At 44.7% G+C, this 22958-nt stretch overlaps 1 protein-coding gene across 1 annotated transcript in view; it reads left to right on the top strand.

Moving 5' to 3' along the window:
• Nucleotides 1-22958, top strand: part of LOC149338507 (uncharacterized) — a 108275-nt gene that overhangs the window by 21984 nt on the left and 63333 nt on the right. The window contains exon 2 of the mRNA XM_089550334.1: nt 13480-13851. Within this exon, the coding sequence (XP_089406460.1) occupies nt 13480-13851 (372 nt within the window). The remainder of the gene's footprint in view (nt 1-13479; nt 13852-22958) is intronic.

The following is a 22958-nucleotide window of genomic DNA, read 5'->3' as shown; positions in this document are numbered from 1 at the left end:
GCAGCAGAATTTAATGAAAGAAGCGTTCAGAATACAAATATAATGAAACTTAGAATACAGTCAAAGGTAAAATAAATTGCAAATGTGTATAAAATCATTCTTGAAATAGACTGGCGAATAAAAGCAAAATGGTATCGCATTTCCTCCGCAAGAATCCAATTGAACGCCCCGTCTTTTGTTTTAAGAGCATTTAATTGGGCGAGGCGCCCTAGATGTCACCCTGAAGGATTGGTCGGCTACACAGACACCTTGCCTTTTTCCTTCATCTAAACCTAGCCGCCGTGGCTGGATTTAATCCACGTCTTCGAGCGCAGTAGCTCAGCGCCCTGAAGTAAGCCACTTCGGCTAAGAAGCTTTTTGTTGATATGCAATAATGTAAGTAGCCGACAGTAAAAAGTTTAAGTCGAAAGGCTTCCTTGGCTCATAAGTGGCGTGGGCGGAAGTTCTATACAGAGGCTGTCCGAAAAAGTAACCGCATGAACTGTCAATCATAAGTTGTGGTCCCGCAAAATTCATGGGTTCGAGTTGCGTGATGGTCATTGTTTGAGCCACGCAAATGAGTGTAGGTTCCAGTCCCGCAAAGTAGTGGGTTCGAGGCACGTGAAGGTCTTGGGTTCGAGCATAAAAAAAGGAGGGAGAAAGAGAGGAAAGGAAAAGGCTTTCTCATTTCCGCTCTTGAGCAGACTGAAGTGCATTTCTGTAATTTTTAGTGGCGGGAAGAAGGTGGGCATTGCCATCGCATAGAGCGATGGCAGAGCGGCCAGATGAATGCCCTTCTTAAATGCCCATCGTTAAAAACCTCCCAGCCTGTCCTAGAAAGTGCGTTGCCCTTCGTCTAGCACAGTGGCCTGGATATGTATGACAAGTTTTAGTAGCTTTATTTGAGGCGGGGCTTTCAATTATTGCGTCTAGAGAGGGAATTGTTTGCAATATTTCGCTGATTTAGCTATCTATTTACTCTCCTAGTATCGCCCTCGTTTTGCAGTACTCGCACACCAGGAGTATCCGCAGAACTACACCGTGTGCCGACCCTTGCGCGAGGGCCTAATTGTAGCGCTGGAACTGCTGCATTGTCAACAATATGAAACACGCTTTTTGCCGATCCTGAATGCTATTACGCAGACGTATACGTGCAAGCAGTTTCAAAACTATAGCAAATAATTTTTTTTTGTCCCAGACAATTTTGTGGTTCTGCCTGTTTTAGAAATTAGCGCGACCATATCTCGTTATCCAGGAAACATATAAACATTATTTTCTGCACTTCGAGAGACACGCTTCTATAGAACACAATGTATAATAATGGCAGCTCTGGAGCACTTCTTTTTTTGAGATACGCCCCTTAAAATTAAGTAAAAATGCCATTTGGGCCCAATTTGACAAATTTCAGCGGAAAGCTGAGGTCTTCAAAAAACAAAAATAAAAAAACCCAGACTGAATCATCCATACTTTCGGCTTAAAAAATTTCACGCACTGTTGTTATCTATTCATCGTCATCATCGTCAGCCTGACTGCGCCCACTGCATTGCAAAGGCCCCTCCCGTGTCTCTCCAATTAACCCTGTTCTTCGCCAGGTGCGGCCACCGTATCCCCGAAAACATCTTAATCTCATCCGCCCACCTAACTTTCTGCCGCCCCCTGCTACGCTTGCCTTCTCTTGGAATCCACTCCGTTACCCTTAAGGACCAGCGGTTATCTTGCCTTTGCATTGCATGACCTGCTCAAACCCATTTCTTCCTACTAATTTCGACTAGGATGTCATTAACCCGCGTTTGTTCTCTCACCCACTCTGCCCGCTTCCCATACAGCCCGCATATGAAAATATTCAGTTTTAACATATCGAAGGAGCACTTGCGAAGTGATAGAATGCATGGAGAATGTGGTTGAGGATCTGGTGTTTACATCGCGATCATTCAATAAAAAGTCTATCAGCTGTTCAGCCTCGTATGGACTATCATAACGTCAACATTCTCGCGCTAGTGCGCAGTTTGTATAAAAATAAGAACATATACATTATGTTAATGGTTTCCTAAGTGCTTTTTCTTATTTCTCACGTCACAGCATGGCCGTCACCAGCTGTTTTGGAAGCATACTTTCGTTTTTTTTTAACTAATTTGTCAAACCCTGGTGCTAGGATATGGAATTTGGGCTGCCTTTTCTTCAGTACAGAGTGCCCATAACTCTCCCGCACAAAGTTGCCGAAAACATATATTATCAGAAACCTATTGTAACTCTGCCCTACCCGGAGACAGGAAAATATGACGATAGTGCAGTGCTTTGGCTATAATGTGTAGCTGTAAAATACCTTCTACCAAATGCACAGTCTCGGCCCTAATATTATGGAGCACGCTTCGGCAATGAAACGCTTGTCACGCCTTACCTAACGAAAGTTAGGGAGTACTTTATACTTATGTTAGCATACCTTGCTGGTGCAGTCGCGCATCAACCGAAGAAACTCTTATATCTCCGTTACGGAACAAGTAGGAAAGTTTGAAACGCAGAAGCGTGCTCTGTAATATTTTTGCCGCACCTGTGCTTATAGCTATTTCATAAAAAGAAATGTGAACCAAAGAAACTAAAAATGCAATAGCTCCAAAGGAAACGAGTTGAACATTAATTTGCTCAGCGCGCGCCGCGATACCTGAAACTTAAATATTCTCTAGTCAATATAATACAAACGCTTCCTCCCTAGACAGTGTTTTGTTTTTAATTCAAGCCAAAACGTGCATTTGAGAGGTCACTCTTTTCTTGCTCTTCACGTCGGCGCATGCTTCCAACATCGGTCTACATTAGCCCTTTTCGCGAGCTTGGTGACAGGAGTTCGGCACATTACCAGAATTTTCAGCGAACGCTGCTGCGGGCACGTTTTCCGATTTTGCGGCGTCGGCGCCGGCGGCGTGACACCGCGCTACGCTGATTAGTCTGCGTTCATTGACGTCATGCGCTACGTCACTAAGGCGCGCCGAGAAGTCCGAACACGGTGACGGCAGGAGTGACAACCTAGAGACGGCATGAGTGCGATACTGAAGAAGACGGTAAATAATAATGGACAAGTATCACATAACCGGCACCATGGTCTGAGGCAATAAAAACCACTCAAAAGAATTAAGTTATGCTCACCTCCGCGAAGTGCTCGGCATAATCTGGCGTCACACAGCGGTAATATTGGTGTAGCATTACGTTGGTGTAGCATTACGTTGGTATAGACATGTTTACGCAAAAGGCGTACTGGCGCTAAAAAATGAAGACAACACACACAACAGGACAGGACTGGCGCCAGTACGCCTTTTGCGTAAACATGTCATGCTACAACCAACTAGCTCAAATCAAAGTATTGCTGGTTGGTATAGAAGTTTTTGCGGTGCTAAGACGTTCGCAGGACTTCCGCTGTGGGCACTTGTCCTCTCCTTTATGCAGTGCACTGTGAATTTGTTAGCAGCGCAAAAGCGTCTTTACCAACGAAAAGAGAATTCGTGGCCGGGGGGAAGACAGAGACAACCATCACGAAAATGACACTGACATAGGGGAAGGGCCCTGGGAAAAACGGCAATCAATCTTGCGCACGAACCCGGACCCCGATGTACTTGCTTTTAGTAGGGTTGCTCATCGTCCTTCCAACGTCAACATGTAAGGAAACTAGGTACGCACCCTATTTTATGTCATTTGGAGAAAGCTTCCGGTTCGCCGTCATCTCGATGAACGACAGGAACAAAAAGGCTCTGAAAGTGGGGCTGCCGAGAACAGCCGCCATTTTGCTTGCGCCTCCATCACGAAGAAAGCCGGTAAAAACAATCTTTTTCTCTGTTTTCGGGCAACACCCCACCTCCACCCATCCTTTTTTTGCTACCTTCCAACCATGGCATTTTTTTATGTGTTTTAGTTTCGTGCATTCAGGCGTGTGTAGCGAGGCCTTTGCCGCATTATACCGCCATCGAGGTCGGCGAAGCCTTGCTATGCTGCTTTTATTGGCTGCCGACTTCTGCTCTTTATAAGGTTCGTATTCTACAGCTTTCAAAGTTGCAACGAGAGATCGAAGACAGGCGTATCTGGGTGAAGATGTCTGAATGCGGTGAATGGTACAGTATTAATGACGGCGCAGGCAACCGCGAAGAAAACACTGCCAAACAATGGCCACTTTTTCTCTGCCGCTATGCGCTCCAGCAAAAAATGTGAAGGTACAGCGATTTCATATTAATATGCATATGAAAATGTAAATTGATACTTTCTTCCATTGCGTGCAAGGACCGCGCTCTTATGATCTCGAGCGCAATTTTTTTCTTACTTGTGTATCCCAATATTTGTGACTAGTCTGTGCACACATGTGCCGCACTCCTCTCTGCATCAATTCTGGGCGGCGACGTGCTTGGAGGAGATAAGCAGAAAGGGGGGAGAAGGAAGGTGGGATATTAAAGATATTAAACCGCTATGGCTCTTGCGGACAATCTTTACAACTAATACGGTCATACTCATTCCAGAAAAAGCAGACGGCTCAGCTAACTAATTAGTGCCTGTTCAGCAGTTGAGCCTTTCCAGTCTGGTGTACCACAAGGTCGCATGCTGGGGCCTCTAGTGTTTAATACACACCTTAATGATATTGTGAACATAAACCCCGTAGTAAGGTTTATTCTTTAGGCAGATGATGCTAGCATCTTTTTTATTTGTAAAAATATTTCAAAACTAATATCAAAGATAATAATAATATTTCAAAAATGGGCAACATCAAACTCCATGCACATAAATTAACAGAAAACTGAGGTAGTAAGTTTCCGGCAAATAAACAAAACACTTTGCCACACCATGCCTTAGTACTGAACTACGGTAATAGAGATAATGTAGAAAGTTTCAAAAGTCTTAGGTTAATTGTTTCCTGTCGCATGTCTCTGGCCGGTCCTGTAAACGTTTTGACAGCGCAGTTCCCATCACTGGGTTTGGCAGGCCGAATAAAATATGATCTATCACCGCTAAAGAAGCTGCTAACATATAACTTAATTTTTTTTGTTCTCAGCTCAATTTCTGCCAACTGGTGAGGGTCACCTCAGGGTCCTCTCGCTTGCAACGCATTCATTTCTTGCAGAAAAATAGATATGTCATGTTTATAATGCATGCTATCGATCACGCACTGCTTATCTCTTTCACACTGCCAGCATAATCAGTATACATATCTTATATAAACTCTGACTGAGCGTGAAATTTAATTCAGCCTCAAAAATAATTTACCAGTTCTTGAAAATTTGGAATAAAATTTAACAAGCTGCAAAGCAAGATATGCAGTAAGCTGGTTTTTTGCTATGCATCGCCTTAATACAGATCAGCGTTTATCCTACACGCTATCCCCTGCCTTTCCTCGCTTTTTTTACTACTTTTACCACTTTTTAATGTGGTTACCAGGTGCGATTCGTAAAACCACTGCTCGTATTATAGGTTTGCAATAAAGATTATTTTTGTGTCCTGGAACACACAGTTTGTACCTTGCAGTCCTCCTGCAACAGTGAGCGATGCTGAGTCCGGGGGCCTGCCCGATCAGAAAGAAAATTTTTGATTTGGTTTTTGGGGGTTCAACGTCCAAAAGCGACTCAGGCTACTAGAGACGCCGTAGTGAAGGGCTTCGGGAAATTTCGACCACCTGGAGTTCTTTAACATGCACTGATATCTCACAGCACACGGGCCTCTAGAATTTCGCGTCTATCGAAATCCGACCGCTGCGGCCGGAATCACACCCGCGCCTTTCGAGTCAGGAGCCGAGCACCATAACCACTCAGCCACCGCGGCGGCTCCCAAGGTGACCAAGTGAGCAAGGTGGCGCTCATACCTGGGCTGCCGCGGAGGGTGCTAGAAACCTCTCGCTCCGGACGGGAGGCCATTGGGAACTGAACCTGGCAATGTTTATTGCTAGAACCTTATCTAGTGAGGCTAGTTTAGCAGGACTGTTAGAGAAACTAGCGGCTATTAAATGGGATGTTATCGGGCGCAGTGAGATCGGGAGGACAGATGAGGCGTATACTGTGTTAAAGAGCGGACAAGTGCCATGCTACCGTGGCTTAGCGGACTGACGAGAACTAGGCGTGATAACCCTCATCAATCGAGATATAGCTGGCAACTTAGAGGAGTTTTATATATTAACGAGAGGGCGGCAGCTATCGTAATTAGGCATAATAAAAGGTACAAACTGTAGGTGGTACAGGCTCAGGCATCCTACTCCTAGCTATGACGACGAGATCGTGGATAGCTTTTATGAGGACGTGGAATCGGGAGTGAGCAAAGTAAAAACACAGTACACTGTACTGATGGGCAATTTCAACACGGAGCTAGCGAAGAAGCAGGCTGGAAACCAGGCAGTAGGTGAGCAATAGCAGCTATTAGTAGAGTTTGCAGAGAAATAACTTACTGGTCATGAATACCTAACTAGGCTGAACTGGTCATGAATTGATAACTAGACATAGGCAACAATCAGATGTGTTCGTTAATACAAAGAGCGCAACGTTGTCAGCAAAATAAATAAAATAGTTGAAGTAGCCGATGAGTTGACACAAATCTATACGGTAGCCAGTTTAATGAGGACGTTAATGAGAGGGACAGTAAAGCAACACTCTGGAACATCCTGCCAGTAATGACTGAACAAATAAAGAAAGCTTTAAGAGCAATAAAAAGGGGGAAAGCATCTGGTCAGGATGAGGGGAGTAGGTAACACCAGATCTGGTGTAGGAAGGGGGGGGGGGGGGGGGGTGATTCTGCTAAAAAAAATAGCTACTTTGCATATGCAATCTTTTATGACCTTGAGCGGACCACAAGCTTGCGAGAATGCTAACGTCATCTTAATCCGTAAGAAAGGAGACGTTAGCTTACTGCGTTAAGCCTGAAAGGTATTCACTAAGGTAATCGCTAACACTCTCAGGACAACCTTCGACTTCAACCAAATGATCTGGCAGGCACTCGCAAAGGGTACTCGACAATAGATCGTATTCACGCTATCAATCAGGTGATCAAGGAATACGCAGGGTATATAATTCTTAAATATCCTTTATAGATTGACTCAGTGGAAACCTCAGCAGTAATGCAGGCATTGCGGTATCAGGACGTCTAAGAGCCTAAATCAAAAGATAGGTAGCGTAGTCCTCCGTAAAGCAGAGGAAGAAAATTCCAATAAGAGGGGGTGTCAGACAGAGAGAGACGATCTCGCCAATGCTGTTCACTGCTTGTTCACTGGAAATACTCTGAGGCTGGGATTGGGAATACTTGATGATAAGAGTTAACAGAGAACACCTTAGTAATTTGCGATTCGCTGATGACAGTGCCTTGTGAAGTCACTCAGGAGATAAACTGCAAAATATGATCAGAGACAGACAGCCAGAGCAGAACGTTGGGCTAAAAATTAATATGCAGATAACCAAAGTAATGTTCTACAGTTTCGGAAGGGAGCAACAGTTCAAAATCTGTAGCGAGATGCTGGTATTGGTAAGGAAATACATCTACTTAGGGAAGGTAGTGACAGCAGATACAGATCATAAAAGTGAAATAACTAGAGGAATAAGAATGGGGGGGGGGGAGCGCATATGGGATGTTCTCTCAGATCATGAATGGCCGTTTACCATATCCCTTAAGAGAAAAGTATATAACAGCCGTATTTTATCGGTAGGGACCTATTGGGCGGAAACATGAAGGCTAACGAAAACGGTTTGTCTTGAATTGAGGACAACGCAGCGAGCTATTGAAAGCAAAATGGTAATGGATCAAACATGGGTTCATGACTTCCTAGTCGAAATAAAAAGAAGAAATAGGTTTGGGCGGGCCATGTAACGCGAAAGCAGTATAAACACTGGTCCTTAAGGGTAACGGAGTGGATTCGAAGAGAACGGAAGTGTATTAGAGGGCGTAAGAAAGTTAGGTGGCCGGATGAGATTAAGAAGTCTGCAAAGATAGTGCGGCCGGAGTTGGCCTTTGTCCTTCAGTTGCTGCGCCGTCAGGCTGTTGAGGATGATGAAAAAAATAATGCTGGAATTGCAGCTTCGAGTTCTCTGCGACCCGTTAGTCGTTTCAAGAGTGCTGTCTGCCGTTCCCACTTTTCCTTGGGCACTTTTCATACAGACAATGTATACTCGCTCAGCTTTAGAGGAAAACATCCTCCTCCCCATTTATCGCAATTGCTTTGCCAGCGTCGCCTTCAGTACTTAAGAGTGAAAATTCGGATTGAGATACATTTCATTATACTTTTTTCTGCCTGTCGTAGTTTAATGAGGTACAATGTCTATTGACTGGAGTTTTGTATTACTGTCAATCTTTTTATTTTCGATATTGTGCTTTTTAGCAGAACTTGAGAATAACTGCTTTGGAGACATGCGCTTTTTTAGTAAAATGAATGCTGCTTTGTTATTGAACCTTGGTTATTTGTATCACGTCAATATCTTTTTTTTATTTATACTTGTATAGTTTGCAACTGTATAGTTGGAGATCATATTCTTTGACATTTTGCTCTTATTTCATCGAGCCATGACTAGCCCTTGGCTAGCGACTCAAACTATGATGTCCATGTGCTGTACCAAGGAAAGAGACGTAATAAAGAACCGTACATTCAGTTCAACTTAGACGTCCTTCCTCCTTGTCTCCACACTCGACTCTGGGCCGCTTCTCCGCAGAACACAAGGCGCGCAGTTTTTCCCTTCATGCTTTCGTGTCGAATACTTTATAAAATTTCAGGGGAGACTTTATTTGCAAAGTATTAATTGAGACTTTTCTTGCTGTAGTAAAGCATATATTGGCATCATCAACGGCAGCCGTCTGCTATTCCTGCTTTCTCTAAGAATCCAGTCTCTTGCCATTTACGACTGTCGGTTATAGTGCATTCGCCTTACATGCCCTGGCCAAGCCCATTCTCCTTGATTTTTTCTCGGATCGTCATTCCTGCTCTCACATTACTTCGTCTATTATATGTTCGCTTTCCTGGTGTTTCACAAGTGGCCTAAGTGGAGAAAAGCAGACGTCTATATTATGCGGTACTGATTAGTGGTTGAACTTCTTTTGTAAGTTCATTGAAGTTCTTTTGTCAGCTCAATATCAATCCACTGATCCATCAATCGATTATTCAGTTATTCATAGAAATAAATAGAGAACAGCAACACGGACATGCTTACGCATATTATTGAGCAGGAGGTCCCCCCTTTCCTTAGAAGAAGGTTGGTTTGGTTTGGTTTATGGGGTTTAACGTCCCAAAGCGACTAAGGCTATGAGAGACGCCGTAGTGGAGGGTTCCGGAAATTTCGACCACCTGGGGTTCTTTAACGTGCACTGACATCGCACAGTACACGGGCCTCTAGAATTTCTCCTCCAAAGAAATTCAACCGCCGCGGCCGGGATCGAACCCGCGTCTTCCGGGTCAGCAGCCGAGCACCATAGCCACTGAGCCACCGCGGCGGCCCTTAGAAGAAGAGAACGTCGCTGAGGGACCTGCTATGGGAAATGAAACAAAAAGGTCGAATCATTCTGCGTGTGCAAGAAGAGAACGTCGCTGAGGGACCTGCTATGGGAAATTTTATTTTATTTATGGCATACTGCAGGCCGTGAGGCCCAAGCAGGAGTGGATACAGAACAGAACACAAATTGAGCAATAATACCAAAGTGCAAACAGAAAACGAGCAGCGCGAAATGACATGGAAAAGAAAAAGAAACTAACAAAACAAACTAAAAACAAACTAACAATGGTTACTTATCAAATCAAGAGACCGTACACACGAAGCTGGTAAGCTGTTCCAGTCACTGATTTTGGGCAAATGAAACAAAAAGGTCGAATAATTCTGCGTGTGCAAGAAATCAAGGGATATCTGTAATAAAAAGAAGAAAACTTTGCAACGGACTGCAGTGAGCACAAAATATGAAACCGGAATGGAAAATACGCAAAGAACTATAGGTTACCTTTGATGGGCATAATGTCTTCAAAGCAGGAAGGTTCGAGGGAAAAATGACTTTTGCTCAAGAATAACTTTAGTTTGGGCTAGTTGGATCATGATTAAGGAGGAAAATGGCGGAAAAAACGTGGGCAAAAGAGAGACAAACACAACAGGACTAGCGCCACCCAAGAGCCAACTGGCGTGGCTGAGCGCACAGCACAGCGTCACGGCTGAATGATTCATAACATGGATTTGCGTAATTGCGGGATTAGTGAGAAGAATGTCGTTTTGTGTGATTGATGATGTACGATCGCAGGATGGAGTGCTTTTTAAGAAATCATGAACTGACTTCTATTGGCATTTGGTATCTTGATCGCATCTTTTGATCTTGCTTTCGTAGTACTGTCGTTTGGCCAATTTTAGCACTGAAATCTATGTTCTGGAGTATTAGTGATATGGAGCTTTAAGCAAAGCTTTAAACGTTTGATTCTTTGTATATGGGTTGCCTCTTACCCGAAGCCTGGAACTCTGGATAGCGCAAGCATCAAGGAGATTTATGTTTACATCTACCATAATGGGAGCTTTTTTTATCTGAATACTTTCGAAGGACGCTCTCGGAGTGAATCACAAAATCTACTGCAAAAGAGGATTGCGGCAATGAATTTCAGCTAACAACGTCTTCCGCCGGCTGTTTTTTTAATGATTACCAAATTGCTCATAAAACCGATTGCAATTTTTTTGTATCCGCAACTTATGCACCCCACGATAGGTTTGACTGTCAGAAGTAAACGTAGCTGTGCCACCGAAAGGGTTAGAAGTACGGTGCGCGTAAAGAGAGCAGTTACCGGGTATAATAAATTCTTATTTTTATCATCCCAGGTTGGTCCTGAGATCTGATTTTCGAAACACTTCTGGTGCAGCTCCTCACGCAAGATAGAATGTGAGATTATGCTTTTTTACAAATCTACTGTACACAAACACCGGTTATGGGGAAGCTTCTTCTGAGGCCGATTCGTCAGAGCCGCAAATACAGAAGTGATGGCTGTGGGACGATGGCTCATCGGCCTTTCTGTTACATCATATTGGCTGAAATTGCAGTCCTCGTAGTATCATCTATGGTAGTGCAAACGTAAAAGCTGTAAAACTTGAGCTGTGAACCGGTTTTGTACCAGAGGGTTAAAAATAGGGAAATGTGACTTTTTGATTTATGAGTGGTGGGAGTGTTTACGCAACTAACGGGGTGCGTGTCGGCAGCGGCGGCGCTTTGCGTTCTTTAGGGCAAGAAAACGTACCCAGCTTAAGCCACACCCATTCGGACATGTCCACTTAGTGGACATATCCGGAATACGGGCTCTGGTAGTGTACGTGAATCACCCAATGGAATTACCATGCAATCAATGTGTTTGCAGCTGGCGCAGGACATGGTTCATTGTAGTTGAATAAGTTAGCCGATGGCGAAGACCTTTCTTATTCTCTTTAACGTTTCTTGAAAGAGGTCCTATAGATTAGACCAATCCATTAGTAGTATCCTTGAGACCACTAAACCAGAAGAAGCTTGTCAGAAAGAGAATCGCTGTCTAGGAGACGGGTCAGCTGTCGCGAATAATGTCAACAGGACTCTGTACTTTGTGGGGTAGTAGAAGGCAAAATAAATGCGTTCTCCCCCTGTTAATCGCAGCTGAGGCAGTTCAAAACCGCTGGGTCTTACTCCGTGACAGCCCGGGCTACCACGCGTACGCCATCAACGGTGGGCATTGCTCTGAGGGAAGAAAAGAATGACAGACTGACTGACACAAAATGCATTTATTGCTGGAACCAAAAAAAAAAAGCGCCAGATTACAACTAAATACGCTGATGATCCGAGGTCATCCAACTCACGAGCAAGGTTAGAGAGAATCTTTGCTCACTCTAGGGCAGGGGTTACTCCGCGACCGGACGGAATGAGATGCAGGAGAACATTCCTCCCGACGAGGCCTCGCCCCGCTGGCGGAGAGCGAAGCTGCGCGCCTGCACGTCAGCTCGCGTCGAGTTTTCCAATCGAATTTTTCCAACCCTCGCGCGTGCGCAGCAGTCAAGGCGTCCGTGGCGCTCCGGTCGCTGCCACGCAGACGCGCTCCATTGTTAGTTAAGGTAACTAGCTATAGGTTGGGCATATTGCGGGAACGCAAACCAAAGGCGACGAGTAGGGTGCGTCCCCACAACTTCAGCGTATTAATCCTTCTCTTGAAAACAAATGATCTTATACTAAGCGTGATGGATGCTTCGAAGCTTTCTAAACAACAAAAGGACTACACTAGCCTCACTTCTTGGCACTCTGGTTGTGTTCGATGTTGAGTGAGCTTTACAATTGTAGGAGCTTTCGCCCACAGTGTTCAAGAAGCGTGTGGGGAGTGGCAGGTCTTACTTTCTGGTATGAGTAGTGTTACTGCGGTTGATTGTGCAATGTAAGTACTTGCCATCAGAATGGTCACCCGTCCATCCGCAACATTGTGTGCATTGAATGGGTGGTCTAAAAGATAGCCTTTAAATAAAGTCTGCCCTATTGTGCAGGCAACAAATACAACCAGACATGTCACGATGCGCACGTACTGTTCATGGCCAGCAGTGGAAAGAACGGCAGCACCGCTAAACGCAGGCACTTCAACAAACAATCTGACGCTGCCAGTCAAAATAAAAAACATACCCTCGTCAGTCATCGCCGAAGCTTTCGATGGTCTAGCAGTTCTCTGAGTGAACAAACGAGTGATACAAGCAATGCTTCACCAGCAAAAGAATATGACGCCAAAAGTGTTATTTGACATTTTGTTCTTTGGAGAATCTCGATCCTTTGCAGGATTATTAAACTGTCCGCATAAATTAATGACTTGTAAAACACCTATGACCGCAATTTAAGATCATTTGACAGCGTTAGGTCTGACAAAGAGATTCTTTTCTCTCCCATGGTTTAGGGAACCTCCAGTTTTTGGGATAAGTACGAAAGGTCTCGAGCTAATTTTTTAGTTTATTTGTAGTTCTAAAGAGCGGACGGTAACCGAAAAAGTAACTTTAGTTTTTTGGATAGACACTAAGAAAAACTGAAGACGGTCTATGTCGATACGCTGCTGGTGAAAGACGCTTTTTTCACCAAGAACTGAGTTTTTACAATCGAGAAGAACGCAGAACGTAGAAATACAGGTAATGCCATCAGGAGTGACTTTAGAACTTCGTCTGTTAGAAAGTTTGTTTTGCTTGGATTTCAGAGGCTGAGCTAGAGCGCCATTCACTCCAAAACAACGTCCACCGGGCCCTTTTCGCTAGTTTCTAGTATCTAGTTTCCACCGAATGACAGGAAAATTTTACATTTTCCGGCGGTAATTTCTACATTTTGAACATTTTCACAGCAATGACTGCACCTTTCGGTGCCAGACAAACATCAACCTAAGCCAGAAGGAGCCGTGCAATCAATTCATACTTGGAACTAAAATTAAAATATTTTTTCTCAGTTTACCCTCTGACCTAGTTTTCATAATTTAAAGAGGCTCGCCAAGCCAATAGCGCTAGTTTTACTTGCGTGAAAGGAAAATGGCGTGAACTATGGCTGTCTGCTGTCGTCCTGCGCGCGCAGGCCTCTGCCGGGCGGTGGTCATCCGGCGCCTGAGCGTACCGCGCTGGGTTCGCAACGGCACCGAGACACCCGTGGTGCTGGACTGCGAGTACGTCTACAACGAAAACGACCTCAAGCTGGTGGTCAAGTGGTTCTTCAACGATGGACCGGAGCCGGTGTACCAGTGGATACCGGAGATGCGGGTCCGAGAGGCGTTCGGCGTGCTCCTGGGCCGAATGGACGACACCTTCTCCGTGAACTCTCGCGATGCGTATTCGCAGTACCGTGCCATCCGTATCCTGAGGCCCACCTGGGAGCTCAGCGGCAAGTACACCTGCGTGGTGGCATCGCTTGCCGGACAGGACGCCAGGCACCAGGACATGACGGTATTCGGTGAGTCGTCTACTGCGTTGGTGACATTGCGCTTTCAGAAGGTGGCTGCTCGGAGCACGCGTCAGTAGCGCAGGGACTTAAGTTTTATAGGGAGAGATGTTGAGCGCTCGTTCCTGGGTTTCGTGCCGCAGTAACAGTCGTAGTAGTCGATGTAACGGGTGAGTGCATTGCCTTGGGAACCACTCGGAGTATGGTTGCCGTGCGAGGAGAAGGGTATGGTGAGAGCGTACCAACGAGGCGCGAACAGAGTAGGTGGTTGCCCCAGGAATCACCCAAACGGCGGTTACCTTGGTATTAAGAGGAGGACATGGTGAGAGCGTAGGAAGTGTAACCGGGTGGTGGTTGCCATGGAAACCGTTCCGAAGATGGTTACCGAGGAAGGAGGAGGAAGTGGCGAGAGGAGAGGATTCACCAACTGGATTATGGTTACCCTGGAAGGAAGAAGAGCGCTACGGTGGAATGAGGAGGTATTGCGAGAACGGAAAAATGTAGCGCGGTCCATCTGCGACAGCTACTAAAAAACATGCCGTTCACGGAAAGGGTCATCGGTGGCTCTACGCTCCTATAGCTATAAAGCGGCGCAGGAAGGGATAGTTATTCGAAAAAAAAAAACGAGTATATGTGGAAAACCAGAAAGAGCGCTGTAAACTCATACGCTCTACCTCAGCAGATCGCGAAATATGAATATGTTAACAGCTGTCGCTGAATTTCGCGTTACATAGTGGTATCCTGCCTTTTTTTAAATTCAATTACTATGTCGTTGTTGCGTGCAATCTAAACTCCATATTTGGCATTACGCCGACGGGGGGAGGGGGGGGGGGAGGGAGGGCCAGGAGACAATTGGACATAAACAACGCCGCACAGCTCTACGTAGCAAACCTTAATGCAACATCTAGGTGATTAAAAAAGTATAATCTATGAATGTTAGAAAGAACAAGCAAAATTTTCACTAGACGTCATGGATACGACGTCGTAAAAAAATAAATGTACCACTTGTCCATTTGACTGCTTTTACTTCAATGGCATATTGAAATTGAAATTTATTGAAATTTATCTCCTTTCTTTCTACAGAAAGAGGAAGCCGGGGCAAAAGGCCGATTGGCCTGACGAGGTCCCGGCACCTGAAGCAGGGGCAGCGGTGCGCAGCACATAGAAGCAACATAACATGTAACATGGAAAACATAAACCATGGAAAACATAACATGGAAAACATAAACCATGTAAGCAAAAATATTTACCAAAGACTAAAAGCGTAGTAATTTAATAATGTAACATGATGTGCAGTAAGAAGAACAAAACGTACGCCAAAAACGAGACGACCTTAAAAAAGTTTCATGTTAGTAGAGGGTCAGTTTCTAACAAAAGCTTCTTGATTCCTTCTTGATGACACGTACTAGGGGCCCCTAAAAGCAGGTCTAGAAAAAACGACGTGACACCGGACTTGTAGGGTGAAAGCAGTCGAGGGCCAAGGGCTTCGTATTGGTTATGTTCCAACCGTCCTGGCTTTAAATCATTTTCTAGCCGTTTCTTACCCCGGTAAGTAACGATACGGCTATCTGAATCTCACCTGAAGGCGGTTCCCCAGTATCAATGTTGATGGTGTGGGTGCTATGAGCGGGCTGCTGTCGCGGCACAAGAGTTCGCGTGGCCGCCACACCACGCACTCTAGTCTTGTCACGTGTAAGTGACGTCATAGCTGTCTATATATATTACGTGGATCACTCGGCGCTTGCGTCATTTGAGCATAGTGTAGGGAGACGCGCTACGATAAGCCTGGTCGGCGTCGCGCTTGCGATCAAAAGAGCGACAGCTGAGCCCGCGCAGTACCGCAACGACGTGCTGTAGAATGCCAGCAGGAACTGAGCACTAGAAAGGTCCGCCCACGTAAGCCGCTAATTTCGCACATTGCCACATTACACCACAAGCGTAACGTGTCAATTTTTATTAATTTCCCACAAAACTGATATGTGGTTTTCATTAGTGGTTTATTCCTTTAGTTACCCTGCTGCGAATTTTTGTGCAATTCATTTTTCTGCCAGATTATGGACAGTTATGTCTCGGTGAGTAGTAATAACGTAGAAGTTGAAGGGACTATATAGATGGCATTGAGGTCGATGCGCCTTAGTGTGAGCGACAAAGAGAAAAGAGAGTGAAGTCAAAATATCATTGATTAAAATGCAGCGCCATGTGGGCCATGCGGACAGACAGGTGGCATACGCGACGGCCTGATTAACGCTCGTGCTTTTTCGAGTGAACGCTGCATTGTGATCTTCTCGGAAGGGTTTATCTGTGTTTGCAGGACTCTGAATAAATCACATGGGCTGAAAAAATGACGTGAGGATTGATTTCGCCTCGAAAGGTTCACCCCAGCACTACAAAAAGATAAGCACCACCTGTGAAAATCACTCGTCAGTGATGCAGATGTACTAAAGGTTCCTTTGCGCTTGAGTTTCATGTTTTACTTCACATGCCGGAGTTTACGAACGCTCATGAGATCTTTGATTCGAGAACATTCCCCAGGGGGTGCATTCATTTCGGAGACGATAAGCGACGTGCGCATTTGCTGGCACGCAAGTCAGCGCACCTAAACTGCGGGAACAGCACTGGGGGCTCATTCAAGCAATAACATGCTCAGTAATCAATGTGACCTATTTTCTTTGCGGAATTAAAAATGACTAGATAAAGGTAACAGTAGTTTAGCGCTCGGAGTGAGAGTTTTATTTATTTATTTATATTTATACAGAATACCCCTAAAGGCCCTCGAGAGGGTATTACATAGGGGGGGGCACAGGCAATTGAACAGAATAAAAAAAAAACCACAAATATAAAACAAACAACAAAAGCACAAATAAGACACACTGGATGAAATAAGTAAGCAAAAGAATCAAACAAAAGCACAAATAAGACACTTTGCATGACATATAAGTAAACAAAAGAATCAAAAGAATGGCAGCGCGGCAAAGAACGAAGATTACTGCATTACTAAAATTATACAAACAGAACACTAATACAATGAATCTTTTTAGTAACAAACCCTGCAAAAAAGGAAGCCATGAACAAATAAAATAACAATGTATGCGAAGAGTTAAGCAGTAGTTATTGAAGATATAAGTTTAAAATATTTATCAGGATCATTGGTGGTTGCGATATGTGAAGGCAGAGTGTTCCAGTCAGATATTGTGCGTGGTAAGAATGAATGCGCATAGATAAATGTCCTGCACGTGAAACGTCTAACTTTAAAGGGATGATCGCGGCGGTCAAAAATCGAAGTAGGCAAAGAAAAAAAGTCGTTATGAAGTGATGGATGATGATAAAGTTTATGAAAAAGTGACAGTCGTGCAATTTTACGGCGGAGACATAAATCCTGGAGACCTGCGCGTTTCTTTAAGGCTGTGACGCTGGTGTTACGTGAATAATCGGAGTAAATAAAACGAACGGCGCGGTTCTGCAATGATTCAATGTTATTTATTAGGTAAGATTGGTAAGGGTCCCAAATAGCCGAGGCATATTCAATTTTAGGTCGAATTAGAGTGGTATAGGCATGAGCACGGAGGTGAGGAGGAGCATGCTTTAGGTTATGTTTTAAGAGACCTAATGACCGATTAGCAGATGCAAGCATAAGGTTAATATGGTGGTTCCATGCTAAGTCTGAATGAAGGTGAAGTCCTAAGTACTTATACGTGGTGACTAGCTCGAGTGAGCTATTATTTAAGGAGTATGCTGTTTGAATTCGAGACATTCGGTTAGTAAAAGACATCAATTTAGTTTTTGAATGATTAAGTTGCATAAGCCAGGTTGAGCACCATGCTGTTACTGAATCCAGGTCAGATTGAAGGGATTGGCAATCGGTGTTAGAATAAATTTTGCGATAAATTACACAATCATCAGCAAAAAGTCTGATATGGGAAGAAATGGAATCCGGTAAATCGTTGATAAATATTAGGAAAAGTAAGGGGCCAAGCACACTTCCTTGTGGGACGCCAGAGTGTACTTGGCTGAAAGACGAATTGTGGTTATTGACAGTTGTAAATTGAGACCTGGAAAACAGAAAATCTTTAACCCATGCAATGACAAGAGGGTTAATATTAAGCAGTGCTAGTTTCATTAATAACCGGTTGTGAGGTACTCTGTCGAAAGCTTTAGAAAAATCAAGAAATATGGAGTCTACTTGAATGCCAGCATCAATCGATGAATGTATGTCTTGAATGAATCCGGCAAGTTGCGTTTCGCAAGAGTAGCCTTTACGGAACCCATGTTGATATTTAAAGATAATGTTATGTTCTTCAAGATAGTTAATTACCTGCGAGTGAATTACGTGTTCAAGAAGTTTGCAAACAGTGCTAGTTAATGAAATGGGTCGGTAATTTAGTGGTGAGGAACGATCGCCAGACTTGAAAATTGGCACAACTTTAGCTAGGCGCCAGTCCAGCGGAATCACGCCTGATGATAGAGATTGTGAAAAAATAGCGGACAAGATGCGATGAATACCATCAGATGAATTTTTGAGTATTTTGTTATTAAAGCCAAGGTGATCTGATGCTGATGTTGTTTTAAGCTTCCCTAGTAAGGATAAGATACCGGTCTCACTGATAAATATTTCGGACATTGATGTATTAGAAGTGCTGACAGAAACAGGAGGTAGAGGGAGATCTTCACGGGTAAAAACGGATGTGAATGCGTTATTGAAAAGTTCGGCGCATTCGGCCACTGGAACACTGCTGCCTTCCGCGTTAGTAAGAGTAATGTCAGGATGATTAGCGGGGTTTATTATCTGCCAGAACTTCCGTGGATTGTTTGTTAGCATTGCCGGTAGATCGTGTGTGAAGAAGTGCCTACGTGCAGATATCAACTCAGACTGATATTCCTTGTCACATAATTTGTACCGTTGCCAAGATTCGGAGTGTCTGTTCTTGTCGGCTTGTCTGTAAAGGCGCTTTTTCTTGTTATTAAGGCGACGTAGATGCCTATTAAACCAAGGTACTGTGTTAGTGCAGGGGATACTGATGACGGGTATGAATCTGTCAATGAGAGTAGCAAGTTTCACGCTGAACAGGTTCCAGTTCGTTTCCACGGAGCGTGACGAAAAATCGTGAAGAAAATGATCAGCGAAGACTGACAACTGAGCGTTTATTTCGCCGAAGTTTGCTCGGTTGTAGCACCTTATTTGTTTAGTACGAGTTACCTTTTTATGGGGCACAAAATTCAGGTTACCCGTGATTATGGAATGGTCGGAAAGGCCTTCTAAGAGCGCAATGTTGGAGCAAAGGTAAAGATCACTTGTCAAGATAAGATCGAGAATATTGGCTGTAGTGGCGGAACGACGCGTAGGTTCAGAAATAAGTTGTTGCAAAGAGAAATCGAGACAGGACTGGAGGAAAGCCTGAGCTTCGGGATCATTGGCAGGAGCTGTTAAAGACGACCAGTTAATAGCCGGAAAGTTAAAGTCACCAAGTAAAAGTAAGCTTGAATTCGGAAAACGACAAGTAAGATCGCTTAGTAAATTAGAAAACTGACTTGCGAATGAAGAATTCATGTCCGGAGGGCGGTAAATGACGCCAATGATGGCGACCGTGGGACCACAACTCAACCGAACCCATACCGATTCTATGTACGACGTGACCTCGATAGGCACAGCAGTGAGCACTTTACTGACAGCCAGAAGGACACCGCCACCTCTACGGCCCGTGCGGTCACAACGAAATATGTTGAATTCGGAGTCACAGGCGAAAATGACATCATCAGGAACCATGTCATTTAACCAAGTCTCGGTAAGCGCGATGACCGAGGAGCAGCATGAATCAATTAAAGAAGAAAGAGCTACGTTTTTAGAAAGAACACTCCTTATGTTAGTGTACAGAAAACTGACATCATAATTGGAGCAACGCTGCGCGTTTGGCCGCCCGGGTGGTTTGCCAGCCACTTTACGAGAACTGGAAGGGATGCGTCAGGCAAGGGACACGCGCACTGCGCTACTGGTTTGATCATCCCAGAAATACGAGACACCATTGATAAGCAGTTTATCAAAAGACAAACGGACCTTGTCACCTTCTTTTTTTACTGATTTGGCATACTTCCACAGTTGGCTGCGTTTCTCACGAACCGTTTTCGAGTAATCTCGCGAAATGCTGAAATCGGTATTTTTGAGTTTATAGCCCTTACTCATAAGCGTTTCGACTTCTTTTTCGTTGAACAGCTTTGCAATAATGGGTCTCTTTTTTTCCTGAGAAAAACGGCCTATGCGGTGAGCACGGGCTAAGGAAGACAACGTGATACCAAGTTTGCTAGAACAGAATTCGTTCACAAGACGCTCAGAGTCTTCCCAAGTTTCAGACTCATCAGTGTCCTGAACACCATAAAAAAGAATGTTAGACCGGCGGGAACGATTTTCCAGGTCGTCAAGTTTTACTTGAATGTTGGATACATCGTGTGTACAACTCGTGGCAGATACTGTGGTAGGCACTGACTGTTTTTTAAGTTCCAGTTCCTGCACACGGGTAGCTAAAGACAGTAAGTCACTTTGAAGAACTGGAATAGACTCGATTTTAAGTTCAAGTTCATGCACACGATCGTTTAAAGTCTTCATTTCATTTTGCAAGCCAATATGAATTGTAAGAATCTTGTTAACACTTTCGAGGATATTCGTGTGGTTCATCTCAAGCCTTTGAACAGTTTCATATACCAGTTCGAGCTTTTCCTCTTGGCCCTTCGTCATAGGGCCTGGGTTTGTTTCAACGTCCCCACCCAGGACCAAAATGCGCCAAATGTACACTGCCGCCGAGCGGAAACGTTTCAGAATATGGGGTGGCCACGACACTGCTACAAGACAGACATCATCATCACGGTAACAAGAACACTCGTAATAACCAACCTGGAACAGCAGGAACGGTGAGTGGCGAGGCATTTCGTGAGCAGTGCCGTGGCCCAAGGGGGCGGTGAAATCCGAGTGCTTTATGTAGGTGTCCTCGTCAGCTGATAATGTAGCATGTTGCCAGGCCCGACCGTGGAAAGTGTCCAAAATCGGCAGGGGTGCGCACAGATGATCGGATGAGCAGCCGCAGCCGTCCAGAAACCAGCTAGCGCCGCAAGATTGCGGAACCGGTCGGCAAGTCGGTGAAACAGGCAGGTGATAGCCGGTGAGCACCAGCACCTGGAACAGCAGGAACGGTGAGTGGCGAGGCATTTCGTGAGCAGTGCCGTGGCCCAAGGGGGCGGTGAAATCCGAGTGCTTTATGTAGGTGTCCTCGTCAGCTGATAATGTAGCATGTTGCGAGGCCCGACCGTGGAAAGTGTCCAAAATCGGCAGGGGTGCGCACAGATGATCGGATGAGCAGCCGCAGCCGTCCAGAAACCAGCTAGCGCCGCAAGATTGCGGAACCGGTCGGCAAGTCGGTGAAACAGGCAGGTGATAGCCGGTGAGCACCAGCACCTGGAACAGCAGGAACGGTGAGTGGCGAGGCATTTCGTGAGCAGTGCCGTGGTCTCCCATACCGAAGAGATGTGCAATCAGACCATATACTTTCGTCGGCAGTCTTGCCTGCCCTAAATAAATGATACGTGAAGGTTCAAAATAACACTTGACTTTTCAGTGTAAGTCATTCAAATGGTCAGTTTTCATTTACTCATGAGCTTAGAGCGTTAGAATTGGCCAGCCGAGGGGCCATACACTCTTACAAAAAAAGTTTTACAGTCGTTAGAGTGTCTGTAGACTTCTATCTGTAAAGTCTATAGGCTCTCTATAGACAAATCTTAGAGAACACTCTATAGGCAATACAAATGTCATAGACATTCTACAGACAATCTATAGATTTATGGCCATACACTTTTAGTAGTCTACAGACAGTCTATACACTCTGAAGAGACAGAAAACAATATCTATAGGAAGTCAATAGAGTCACTAAAAAGTCTGTAGACTGTCTATAGACCATTTTTATATGCAAAGTCTTCCTTTTAAAAGAAATATAGAAATGGAACAGCTTGAAATAGCGAAAAAATAAGCACTTCCGAAGCACGTTGCGCAGTACTCAGTGTTGAATAGCTTCTAAACAAATTACGCGTTTCTCTAGAAACCCCGCCTTTACAGCAGCAGCAAGAGCTACATGAAGGATTTTTCCCTAGAAATGTGCCACACGTACCGCTTTCTTGTCAACTATTCATAGCTTTGTTTGCTTGCAAGCCTGACAGGCGTGATCTGTCACCTGGGCGGTGTACAAGCCTGCTTGTGTATCCTCATACGATAAGCGCCGCTGCAGAGACGCGCCAGTAGGCGGCGCAGTGGCCGTCAATTAGCCCGATGCACGCAGCGGCTCCTCCCTCCGCCCGCCGGAATGTCGCGTGCGTGGCGCAATTTGGCGGAAGCCAACCCATCAGAAGAGAGCCGTGTTTGTGTGCTCTTGTGGCCTCGCTGCACTAGTCTCACTGTGTCGTTCTTTCTAGCTTATATTTTTTTATCACCGAGTGCTATCTCTGCATCGCTCTTTCCTAAACTGGTAAGATGCTCCCCTGTCGGCTCTGGTGTAATGTATTGCGGTCACGCCACGGAGCTTGAATACCCAGAGATTACGACTTCTATGCTAAGCTGCTGGGCGAAACTGGCCGGTTTGTTCTTTGAGTCGACTTCGTGTTACGGCAGCTTCCAGAGAAAAGAGACAAATGCTTATTTCACAGTGTATTGAGAAAGTTGGTTTCTATTAGGACATACTGGAGAAAGCTGTGAAGCGTTACACAGGAATGAAATTGTGCCACTGCATAAGCTTTATAAACAAAACGCTGCAATAACAAAGAGACGCTTTACCGACGGTAAGTGTATAAGGGCCATCGGACAAAGTATTGCCACTTTAATTCCTTGGATGAGCAGACAAATTCGGAAGAGATGGAGTAACTCATAAATTCCTTTTGTTGAACACGTCGATGGATGTGCCAGATGGTTTTTTTTTTAGTTTAAATAAAGGCAAACGAGATCCTGCTTTAATGTACAAGCTGTCAAGGCGCACACACCTGTTAATTGCATAGCATCGCGGAGCCGGAACACATGAGTGACATGACCAATACACACATCAATATTTTAAACTCGTTTTGCTCAAATAAAGTTCGACTTGCTGCTTAAAAGA

Source organism: Amblyomma mixtum, chromosome 6, assembly GCF_055824585.1.
Source record: "Amblyomma mixtum isolate Tamu chromosome 6, ASM5582458v1, whole genome shotgun sequence".
Classification (NCBI taxonomy): domain Eukaryota; kingdom Metazoa; phylum Arthropoda; class Arachnida; order Ixodida; family Ixodidae; genus Amblyomma; species Amblyomma mixtum.
This window is presented reverse-complemented; position numbering and strand designations above follow the sequence as displayed.